This window comes from Fundulus heteroclitus, unplaced genomic scaffold (genome assembly GCF_011125445.2).
Source record: "Fundulus heteroclitus isolate FHET01 unplaced genomic scaffold, MU-UCD_Fhet_4.1 scaffold_453, whole genome shotgun sequence".
Classification (NCBI taxonomy): Eukaryota; Metazoa; Chordata; class Actinopteri; order Cyprinodontiformes; family Fundulidae; genus Fundulus; species Fundulus heteroclitus.
The window spans coordinates 41,016-53,309 of NW_023396872.1; the positions used below are offsets into that span (position 1 = coordinate 41,016).

Genomic DNA, 12,294 nt, shown 5'->3' on the forward strand with positions numbered 1-12,294 from the left:
TAGTTTGCAATTTCCATCCCTAGAAAGCCTTTTGAAAACGACATAAAAGAACAAAAAAACAAAATACTTTACAAGAGTTCACAAATTCACATCACCCTAAAGTCCAATTTAAAGTCAGCTTATACAGGATCAAATATGCCTGCAGTGTCGATTCCTTTTTAAAAACATTTTTTAAAAAACATTTTTTAAAACCACCAAATCAAGGTTCTGTTTTCAGTTCAGAAGACGAGGAGTTTCACTGTTTGATTCCCTGGACAGAGAAGGCCGACTGGCCAAAGGAGGTTTTTCTCAGGGAAACTTTGACATTTCCATTTGAAGCTCTTCATGTGATGGAACCCACTGATCTGAGTGGAACTGTGAGGGTGTCAGGGGTCAAATTGTGTAAACATTCACACATTAATCTTAAATTGGAAAACTTTTTTCAAAACTAAGAAAATAAAAGTCTGCAAAACTTCACAATGGAGTGTTGGGATGGATTTTCTGTCTGGTATTTTCAGCGCTCTATTGTAAATCATTCTCACTGTTGCCTGAGACCAGGGAGTTATACGGTAACTGAGATGAGGAAAAAAAAAAACATGCATGGATATATTTGCTCCATGGAAGGATAAACAGTCTCTTTTTATTTGTGAACATAACATGCTTCCTTGTTCAAAAATAAAGTTCAGTTTCCAAGCTCATTAATTTTACTTCGAACCCGTCTTGTTCTAGTTTTAAAACTGGTGTAGTTTTGAAACTGCGTCTGAGTCCACAAACAAATAGACTGGCCTACATTTCCGAGTTTTTCTTCCTAACAGTTAAGCTTTAACATATCAATTTGATTGAAGAGATCTGTATTTAATGTAGGTTAATCATGTGCAGATTTTTTTTACATGTGTAGAAAAGACCTGATCTAAATTGAATCAAATACAAAAAACAGAAAAATAAAGGCCGTAACATATCCCTTTGTCACGCTGCCAGCTACCAAGACAACTTCTGGATCTTGTTTTGTGATTTGAGAAACTTAACATATGACAAAATCATATTTACACATTTTCAGTTTTCCAGTGTTGTGGATGATTTAAATATAGCAAGATAATTTGGAAATTCAAGTCAAAAAGTGTTTAATTATAAAAAGGAAGATTTGGAAGAACTAGACTTTTGATCTCCATGAAAGACGAAACAGTTGATGTTTCGCTTCCAGCTTCAGTCGATATTATGTACAACCGGGTAATTGGTTTTAGTAATCATGATAGGAAATATGTTTTAAATTCAAGAACAATCTTAGATACATGGCTTTTTTTTAACTTGTTGCACTTTAGATTATGCTGGATCTCTTGTATCTTGCTCAACGGACTGAGAGATCTGAAAAGGTGCATCTGGAAGATTTAAATGAAAATTGTGTGTCAAGTCAAATAAACAAAAAAAAAAAAAAAAAAAAAAACTCTGCGACATCTCCTTGAAATGTTTTTTTTTTCCACTAGTAAAAAATGCTGCTGGGTATTTCATCTGATTAGTTTGAATTTTAAACATTTTATTTAGTTGGTGTTTTTGAATGCAGCTCTAACACTTCTGTTTCAAAACGTGTCAGAATTGAAAACCTTTCACATGACAACCGACCTTTATACCAAAGACTTTCATCTTAGCTCATTACCGCATGGATGGCATAAAACCATATGGTCGGCCAATAGAAATCCTGTGTTTAATGTTGAGTCAGAAATGCAACCAATAAATGTGTGACCGGTTTGGGCTACCCCAGCTGTCTATTTTACTGTCACGGACCGCAAATCCAGACCGGTTTCTCGTCAATGTTCCTCTGGCTTCCAAACTTTAGAGGTTAAACTATAAAATCAGAAAAAGCAGCTACAGACCAATCCAACATGGTTCCTGCAACTGTTGCTGCTTCGTCTTCAACTTTCTCTTTTAAATACTCTATACTATTCTGTGTAATACCATATTGTGTTCTCTTGAGTGCGGTCAGTTCCAAATTAGTTCTGATAATACCGTCTACACACGTTCCCTTAATTTTATCATGTCACATCTTTAACTATTCACGTCAACAACCCTTAGCTCTGAACTTAAAACCACAAATGCTGTGGCAATCGCACATTCATCTTTAATGCATGAGGAGTGCATTTAGTGTTGCATCAAGTCTCAACCAAGATGAGTTTAGTTTGAGTAAAGTACCTTGCAGAAGCATTCGAGCAGATCAGTCTGATTTAATAATAAATAATAATAAACACCTATAAAAAATTTTTACTTTTCGTCTAACTACAACAGCAAACCACAATGAACTTTGACTTGCACACCGTATCCAGTAAAATCTAACAACTTTCAAGTCACTTAATTAGTAAATAGATTCTACCTTTTATATAATTTTTATCCGAATATGCATCCGGCTGTTCTGTGAAGACCTCAGAGGTTTGTGAGAGAACATTAACAAACAAACATTATCGCGAAGACCAAGGAACACAGCAGACAGCCGAGAGAGAGAGAGTGTGAAGCTGAAGCCGAGTTAGGTTATGAAATAATATTCCAAACTTTGAACATATCACACTGCATAGCACTGTTCAATATATCAACCAATCTCGAAATGAGTTTGTGAAAACTGCAAACCTAAACTGAAACTGTCCACTTAAACCGAAAGGCTGGGGAGACGAGCCAAGAGGGCCATTGTAGCTCTGAGGGGGATGTAGAGATCCATATCTCAAGTCAGAGAATCTCTTAGTTGGACAATTCACAAATCTGGTCGTTGAGTTGCAAGAAGAAAAACATTACTGAAAAAAAAGCAATATTAACTTCTGTTTAAAGTTTACCACAATCTTTGTAGGGGATATAGCAAATATTTGGACGAAAGTGCGCTGGTCACAAACAAAACTGTATGTGTGGCATTAAATTCAGACAAACTCCATCCCTTACAGAGAAATATGGTGGCGGGAGCATCATGTTGCGTGGATGATTTTCTTGAAAAAGGAAAGCCAGTCAGAGTTATTCAGGAAATGGGTGGAGGTAAACACAGGTCATTGAAAGAAAACCTGTTAAAAGCTGCAAAAGACTTGAGACGGGTGCTGAGGTTCATCTTCCTGCAGGACACAAGCCTACAGATACAGCTACAAAGTTCAGACTTTGGCCCAGCCAATGTTCAGACCTGAATAAAATAAAATTGATCTTCCCAGACGCTCACGTGTCAATCTGACTGATCTTAAACAATTTTGTCAAGGCAAAAATTTTAGACTCTAGAGGTGCAAAAAATGGTAGAGACTTAAGACTACAAGAATCAAATAGCTTTATTGTCATTATGTGTTACCATAAAGAAATTTAAAATTTTCTCTATAAACCAGTTGATTGCACTAGCCAACCACAACCATCCCCTGAGGGGCTTAAGCGTGTATATAGTCTTTGGCAGCTAATTGTACAACAGACTACAATGCTGTGCAACAACTTTAGTTACAGAATTATGCAATTTGCATGGTTGCATGGAGTGTGTTAATACAGATTTGCAATTAAGAGGCTGTATAGATGATTGGATTTACATCAGATCTGAAGCCTGAAACCAGGATTGTGTTTGTAACATGTAACAGATTATGAACTGGGCTGATGATTTGTTGCTTTTCAGCAGGGGGTGATGACATTTACAGGTTTGGGAAATAAGCTGCTTTTCTGTCTGATAGTTTTTGATTTAATATTCCTGAATCGTTTCCCTGATGGAAGTGGGACAAACAGCGCATTGCCCAGGTGGGTGGGATATGTGGTAATATATCTGGATCTAGGTTCTGTGGATGACATCCCACAATTCCCTAAATTTTTGGCTATAAGTGCAGATATAAGAGCAGGGAAAGGTGGTTCTGCAGTCTAATGTCTCAGGGGCGGAACACAAATACATGCCACACTTATCAGATTTTTATATATTAAAAATGTTGAAAACAATTGGCATTTTGCTCCCACTTGAGAGTTATTTATTACATCATGTTGTTCTACAACATATAATCCTAATCCCACCAAGGCTTTAAAATGTAAAAGCAAAAACAAGTACAAAAGTCAATGTAAATTTTAAGACCCATATATAAAACTCTTCATTGACCTGGGATCAAACTCTCGAAGCTTAAATTACATAAATAAGGAATCCTTCAACATTTTTCAGAAACAATTTGTCCTATTAACTGAAAGCAGACATAAAGTTTTGGTTTCTGCGTGCACAAAATCTGCAATAAATGATCGAGACAGGTCTGGCTGGCTGAACAAAAACTTTTATTCACATCACTAGACACCCAGCAGCAGAACCACATTTCCTTTCACACACAGACACACCATCACACTCATGCATATGACTTAATGCAGTCGCTCACAGGTACCCATTCACATTCAGATTGGGTTGACACGTCTCACGTGGGTGGAAGTCAGCAGTAATCAGAGTAATCCTCCTCCACATAGTTGGACGGAAATAACCCCACCTGGAAGTAGAGATAAAGACAGGTCAGACTTGATTGTCTCGATATATTTGAACTTGTAGCGTTCATGTGCCGATGATCTCACCCGGCCGTAGACTTCCCCCTTCCACCAGCCGCTGTGGCCCTTCTTGGAGAGGATCTTGATGGTGTCCCCCTCTCGCAGGGACAGCTCAGTGCGGTCCCTGGCTGAGAAGTCATATCTGGCCCTGGCTAAGCCGAAGCTCTTTACGCTGCCCCCTGTCAGACAGAGGCAACATTGCAGCATGAAGAGGCTTAAATTAAAAGGACATTGGCATTTTATAACACTTGGGTGGGAGAGTCTAATGAGAGGATTCGTCACCTCTTTATTTCCTTCAGTTTGTTCTATGAAACCACAGCAATGAAATGATTAGCCATTACAGGATCATCTCAAAAAATCCTAAATATATCCATTTATTTTAGTAATTAAAATTTAAAGCAGAAACTGAAGGCTAAATTCACTATTCAAAGTGACACATTTAAAAAATAGGAAATTAGAATATTACACTGAACTATTAAAAACAGTTTTTCTGATATACACATTATTTTATGACCTACACGACTACTGACTTAAGAAAACAATGTTTCATTACCATTCATTCATCAAGCACACACATTTCAATAATTTTTTTATTTTAATCATTGGAATTGGTTTGCCCGATGTCTGAAAATGAAACCTTCCATGTTTAAGTTTGCAACCTCAACACTTTTCTTGAATTTCTCCTTTTTTTCCCCTTGAGTTGAAGGAAAAAGTGTGGGAAATGGAGGTGCACAAGTAACTACCATTGTGAAGCCTATTTAAGAAATTTATTATGCACCTTTGCTCCAAAACTATATATTTGTCCTATATGATGATATTTCTGTATTTTATTATTAGTTTTGTGTAAGTTTCTGAGAATCCAAATCTGGGGGTTTTACTAGCCATGATCACCCATATTAAATGAAAACATTTTACACAGTCTATAATGGGTCTATATGTGCAACATTTGCCTTTTAAGTTGATCACTGAAATAAAAAAAAATGTTTTCGATGCAAGTGTAATTTGCCGGGATGCACCTTTAATAAATACTGGAATCGGGCCAAAAAAAAATGCCTCCTGATTCTGAGCGATATTCATGATGAGACATATCTCCTCACCTGATAAGCATCAAAAAGCAAACATGTCTAGTTCCTCATCGTACCTGACTGTTACAACGATGTGATCACAGGAAGGCTTCTGTACCTCGTGCTGTGTTTGTTGTATTGTTGGACGAGTTGCTTTGCTCTGGCTGTTTATAAGGGATGCGCAGCGTCGTGTCCACGTCCTTGAAGTACTCTTTGAGAGAATTCTTCTGGTAAAACTCTATCATTTCCTAATAAAAATGGAAATGGGAAGAGCTGATGAGAAAATGTAGATAGGTAATAGAAGAGGGAAATTATGTCAATCAGAAATTCCCCGTGCAAGAAAGGCTCTCCTGCTTGAAACTCACGATTAAACTTCTAAATGCCTTCTTGTCGTTGATGCGGTAGAGGCCCTCAAAGGAGGTGATCTTGATGTGTCGGATGTCCATGTTGAACCTGGAGGGTACCCAGAGGGTTCATTAGTTTAAAGTAGGAAGAGAAGTACTGCCATGATCAGTGCAGGCAGCTGGACTTTAGACAGCACATCTAACATTAAAAAGGGGATTAAATCACATTTTGAAACTAAAATCTGACGGAAAAAAACATTATCATCTAGATTATCAACAGCAAATGGAAAGTTCATTGTTTTAATTCCCTCTGAATCTACCGAGCGTCTTCAAACAGGAACTTGCAATCAGCTGAACAGAGATCCTCTGTTTGTAAGGATGTATTTCCCTGCTGCTGGGAAGAGGTGATAACAGGTCATAGCAGTAGTTTACTTTGTTTTTTTAAACCACAGGGTAAGATGAAGCTAAGTGTTGGTCACACCCATTGTGGCTTCACTCCTGCATTAAAATTAAGTGAGTTTAAGAGCAGCAGAAAAAAAATCTAAACTAAGTAAATACTGAAATCACGCAAAAGCTGCAGTAACAGTTAAAGCAGGCAAATATTCTAATCAGTTTTTTCCCTTTTTGAATAAAAAATGGTATATAGTTTTGAAGAATAAACTTGGTATACTAACATTACAAAAGTATGACTTTAAAAGTGTCATAAACCCATTAAAATATATTCTTACCCTGCAACTTTCTGACATTTTGTTACCCTGCAACTTTCTCACACCCTGTTACATTTACAAATTTTCAGTCTATTTTGTAAAAAAAAATTATTATCAGATAGACCAATACAAATGAGTGCATAATTTACAAACTACACACTGGTTTTCTAATTTTTGCATGTAAAACAATCTTTATTCAGCCTAAATCAGTACTTTTTATAACCGCCTTACATCTATAGATCCTTTCTGGGGTATTTCATATTTTCCTTTGCACATCCAGACACTGACATTTCTGCCAGTATTTCATTCAGGAATTATGCAACTTTCAGTAAGTGATTTTAAGACATTTATAAGATCATTAACATTTGAATTTAAGCTCAACTAAACCTTTTACATAATGACCAAGGTGATGGTGACCAAAATAAAAAGAACATTTTGATTTTAATGAAATATAAAGTTAAAAAAGAGCAGTGAATAAATGACTATACAAATTTAGGGTTTAACTAAGTGTATATATTACACCCGCTATGGAAATTCTGGATGGATTTAAGACTATTTTAAGCATAAAACTGGGATAATTAAGTAAAATTCTTTTACAGATCTTGAAGAAAAATGGTTCATTACAAGCCAGCAAAAGATTGAATGATTGTGTGTAGATTGTGCATGAACATTTCCAAGTCTTGTCACACATTCTCTGTTAGATCTGCTCCTGCTGAAGAAAAACCGGCCTGCAGCATGATGCTGCCAACACCACATATCTCTGTGTGGACGCTGTGTTCTTGTTGATGTCCAGAATTAGTTTTCCTCCAAACATTAATGTTGTCATGTCGGTGAAAAACATTAAACTTTGGTCTCATCTGAACAGAGCTCCTTCTTCCACATTTTTGCTGTGTCTCTACAGGACTTTTGGCAAATGGTCTTCCTTGTGGTATTTCTTTTATCCTTTCATTGCCTTTTTCTCCCTGAACTGTAGATAAAATTCCATTTGAAATATCAAAAGATTTATGTGCTTATAAAATAAGTTTAAAGAGGTGAGAAAGTTCACAGGGTATGAATATAATCGCAAAGCAATAAAAAACAGTCACATGCACAACACTTGCTGCTGTTGCGCTTATAGAAGACTTTAATGTCATGTACGTACTGGTGAAATAACGTTTAACAAGACAAACAAGCTGGAAAGCACTTTTGATTCAAATCAAGATAATCAACTCGCTTTTAGTAAGTGTAGATAATTTCTTTTCCCCTAAATAGAGGAATATTAGATAGTTAAAGGCTTCTTACTTGATGCTGATTGCAAACTCTCCTCCATCCTTTTGCCTGACGAGGAAAGTTCCGTCAGACCGCGATATTAACAGGTTTTTGGCGGCGGTGCGATCCATGTTCCCTGCAAACCTTTAATGAAGAAAATATACAAAAAACAAAAGCACAGCAACAGGTAAAACACAAATACTTTAAATAAGAAATTTATCAAACATAAATAAATACATTTTGTTACAGCAAAACATAATCTAATTTAAACCAACAGCTCCCTGGGTCTTTAGAGGAGGAGTCCAGAGTTTGACAGGGTTTTAACCTAAAAGGCCGACTGATTTCTCCTTGCTTGAGGGTGAGGTATCAACTATTAGATAAAATCTTGACATCAGTTCTAAGAGCTACAGGAAGCTGGAGGAGGAATTTGAGAGTTGAAGTAATGTGCTCTAATCTCACTGTGCGTTTTAAAGTTCTGGTAATTCTTTGCAGATTTGCAGCATATTTCTTCGGTAGGCCAGTGAGTGGGTGGTTGGGGGGGGGGATAACAGCAATCTAATCTGACCCACTTGGCTGGAATATCTACGGCAGGGACCCGCAACCTTCACAATCCAAAGAGCCATTTTCACCCACAGTCCAGCTGAATTAAACTAATTTACAGCCGCAGAAAAGGGAACGCATCATGTTTGATCAATATCTACTGTAGGGAATTTGTCATTTTTAAAGAACCATCGTTCTATTTCTATTTCTGCTTTTAAAATAAAGAAAAATATAAAACTTTTGCATAAAGAAGATGGATACAGTTTCTTCAATGGGCTGCTATTTGTGGAATATTCTGTAAAAAGCACATATTTTCCAATCTAATGTCGAAATAGATAATAAACAAAAATATTACTGGTACTTTTAATGTCATTCTTATGTGGAAAAAAAAATTAATTATTAAAAAAAACAGCTAAAACCTGCATCCGTTATATCTATATGTAAAAACATTAGTTGGTTTTTCATAATTTTTAGCCAAAGTTATAAAGACCCACAGTGGAAGGTCCAAAGAGCCCCTTGTGGCTCCGGAGCCACAGGTTGCAGACCCCTGAGGTATGGCTTTAAGGATTCATGGATCCAGGATGGATGAATAAATGAATAAATGAATAAATGAATTGGGTGTTTGAATGATACTAATTCCTAGGTGGCAGCAGTGCAACATTCTTTTTTTTTTAATCACATGGCGATCAGGGCTTTGCACTTATCGTCTTTTTAAAAATGTTAGTCATGACATTCTTAGTCATTGCTGTAGCGCAATGTAGTCATTATTAGACGACAATCGTTGTTCACTGGGGTCATTTATATGTTGCACAAAGAAAATCGCATAGAGCGGTATCATCCCATCAGTGTTGCAAAACAGCATCTTCCAAGGCCAGCATTTTCCCCCAGTATATGCTTCTCTTTTTACGGCTATCAATAGTGTGTGTGTGTGTGTTTTTTTTTTTGTCTGTGTCAGGACTGTGGTGTTTCCCGGTCTCTTCTGCTGAGAACTGCGTTGCAGAAAGAAGTCAGACCCCATGAGGCTGGGCTGTGGCTGGAGAGTGAGTCATTCTGCGCAGTTCCTGTTCGTACTCACCAGAGGAAGCCGGACAGGTCTGGGGTTGGCCTCTGGAATGGAGTAAGATCACACAGAGGTTATACGTGAGTCTGCGGTTATGGGGGTAGTAATTCCTTACTTCCTAATACTGCGAGTGTTTGTTTTAGTGCTACCAATGGTAACAAATGGAGACAAGCTCAAAACACAAATGTTTGCATCATTCAAAATTTTCTTTTTTGCGTCTTTCCGTTAGTAAAAGCTTAGGTCCTGTTTATTCGGCAGCATGCGCTGGCTGGTGTACTTACAGAGATGTAAGGCTGAACCTTTTGGCAGGGGAACCATCCCATTTGACCCGTGGTTAGATTTCTTCCCTGAAAAACGCACAATCACAGGGTCAGAAGCAGGCGGTCATTACAGCACGGCTGCGCATTTAAACAGACATAAATAATTTAGCTTCAGAAATGCTCTGCAATTACACATGTAACACGTTGATAGTGTGACACTGAAAGAAAATGTGCGTGTCACACCCAAATTGAGGGGTGATGTGGCAGAAAACGGTTACTCGGAGAGAAAAAGATGAAGTGACAGAGGATCAACAATGACAGGAAGATAAAGTTCACCAAACAAGCATTTCCAGGAAGTCTGCTGGACGGGACAAAATCTCTTTATTTAGTAACAGTGGAGATTATAATAATTCAGTTATTTTCATGCAGAAACGCAGCTATCTTTGTTTCTGTTCATCTCCTGCTGACTGATCATTTAACAGTTTCACCAAAAGAGGAAAGAATGAATGTTTGATATGGATTGTGTTTACATAAATCAAACACGTGCCTTCTCCCTGACTTAAACATGTACTCAGAGAAGAGTACAGTTGTGTCTATACATGCTGACGAGGACAAGTTATCCACTTTGTTCCTGTTGGTGCTGCTGGATGATTGATAATGTTAGCAGCTTCAAGTATGAAAGCAGCAGCATTAGAAAGCTGGTTTGTTTTGCTTTTGCACTGAGCCGTATTTTTGAGCTAAGCGGATAGCAGTTTAGCTAAATCTGTTCTTTCTGTCCATCGCGATAACCACACACCTGCCTGCATGTCCGTTTGAAGCTCAGACATGTCAGACATGCTAATTGTGCCGTTTGCAGCTGCCCCTTTAATCAGTTAAACTTGCGGCGTCAGCTGGTTCTTGTTAAAGATGAATTAGTCTCTCAATCAACGGATTATTTTAATCGGTTACCAACAGATGTGGAATAATGACAAAGGAGATGGAAGATTCTAAATTTGAAGCAACTACCAAAAGCTCCTCAGGTCTGGTCGTTTAGGGTTAGTGTTGAGTATAAACTTGAGGAAGGATGAAAGTCCTTACCCCACTGCTGGATCTAAGACTGGATTAACAGTGCTGCTGAGCGCAGATTTGTTGTACTTTTAAATCTAAAAAGTAATAAGTAACATTTTTAATGATCATTAATAATTCATTAGCATGTGACATGCCAGTCTTTCCCTTCTCTGAATGCATTCTTCGCCTACAACAGGTAATTACCATTTGAAAGTAATAAAATAAACAAAGAGCTCTTTACAAGCATGAAAAACACAACATACATACCAAATTAAATTATATTTCTACCCCTATTCTCATCCGGAAACAATGGACAGTGTCCAATTCTTCAACTCATCATCCCTTTACATTAGAAGATGAAGGGACTGATATTATTCCGTCATTTCAGTCCCACATGATCCCCCTTTTTTTCTTTTTCTTTTTTTTATCTTTATTTGGTTTGTGAGAGACCATTAGCTTACATGTAAAAAATGCTGGACCGACAGAAATCACCCAATGTATCACATGATCTAAGAATAAGGTGGACACAAAAAGAAACTTTGAATTGAGCGTAATGACAAAAGGTGTTTCTCCATTTAGGGAACCCTTTTTCAGGAACTAGGGTGGTTTTTGTGGAGCCAATTCTTTAACCACCCCTGTTTCTATAGCATCTACCACAGTCAAAACCAGTTATCCATGACCAGTTATCCATGACCTGAGAAAAAGGCACTGGAAGGTAGATAGTACTTTTGATATGAACCTTCGGGGTGAAGCTTGGCGTAGGGTGCTTAACATCTAGGACTGCATTTAACATTAATAAAATGAGATAATCCAAGCAGTGTTATGAGGAAGATGACGGCCATATCTATTTAAAAAAAACTTGCACCAATCAGAGCAGCATACCTCAAAGTGTCAGTGTGTTTGCCCTGACTTACGGAGTTGGCACATCTTTTATACATTTTATACATCTTTTATTAAAAAAAAATATATATTTACAAGGCAGAGTGTGAGAAACAGCTTCAAAGTCAGCTAACGTGAATAGATAAACGTCTCGTTTATCTACTCTGTGCAGCTGCATGAAACCAGCTCTTCTCCGGAAGATGGCCCTCAGAGAGGCAAAGCTGAGAAACCCGTTCTGCACAAGATCTATAAGCATTACAGGGACATACCAGAAACCATACGTTCAACAAAGTCCGAAGACTTGAGAAATCCAAAAAACGTATTCTTGCTGTTAACTTTAACTGTAAAAGATTTTCAATCATGGACTTGTGCATTTGGGAATATTTCATCAGAAAGGGACAAAACTATTCAGTCAAAATAATAAAATGGCCGGGAGGGGTAACTCTGGAGGAGCTGCGGAGATCCACGGCTCAGGTGGTAGGATTTGTTAACACAACAACTGTTAGTCGTGCGGGCCGGTGGTATGAATTCTGAACAATAACGTCCTAGAGTTATTGAATGAGGAAACGGTGGATTGATGAAGTTCCAGCACTTTTATTGAGAAGCAGAGCAGAGATCACATAGATGGAAAGTAATCGCACCCCTCAGTTCGGCCGCCAGCCC

The 12,294-nt window shown here is 37.7% G+C and overlaps 1 protein-coding gene across 1 annotated transcript in view; it reads right to left on the reverse strand.

Annotated features, from left to right (window-relative positions):
• Positions 1 to 4,175: 4,175 nt before the first annotated feature.
• Positions 4,176 to 12,294, reverse strand: part of LOC118556322 (proto-oncogene vav-like) — a 44,620-nt gene continuing 36,501 nt past the window's right edge. The window contains exons 24-30 of the mRNA XM_036131720.1: positions 9,727 to 9,792; positions 9,461 to 9,492; positions 7,879 to 7,989; positions 5,912 to 5,999; positions 5,665 to 5,794; positions 4,510 to 4,661; positions 4,176 to 4,427 (exon numbers count right to left, since the gene is read on the reverse strand). Of these exons, the coding sequence (XP_035987613.1) occupies positions 4,374 to 4,427; positions 4,510 to 4,661; positions 5,665 to 5,794; positions 5,912 to 5,999; positions 7,879 to 7,989; positions 9,461 to 9,492; positions 9,727 to 9,792 (633 nt within the window). The 3' untranslated portion in view covers positions 4,176 to 4,373. The remainder of the gene's footprint in view (positions 4,428 to 4,509; positions 4,662 to 5,664; positions 5,795 to 5,911; positions 6,000 to 7,878; positions 7,990 to 9,460; positions 9,493 to 9,726; positions 9,793 to 12,294) is intronic.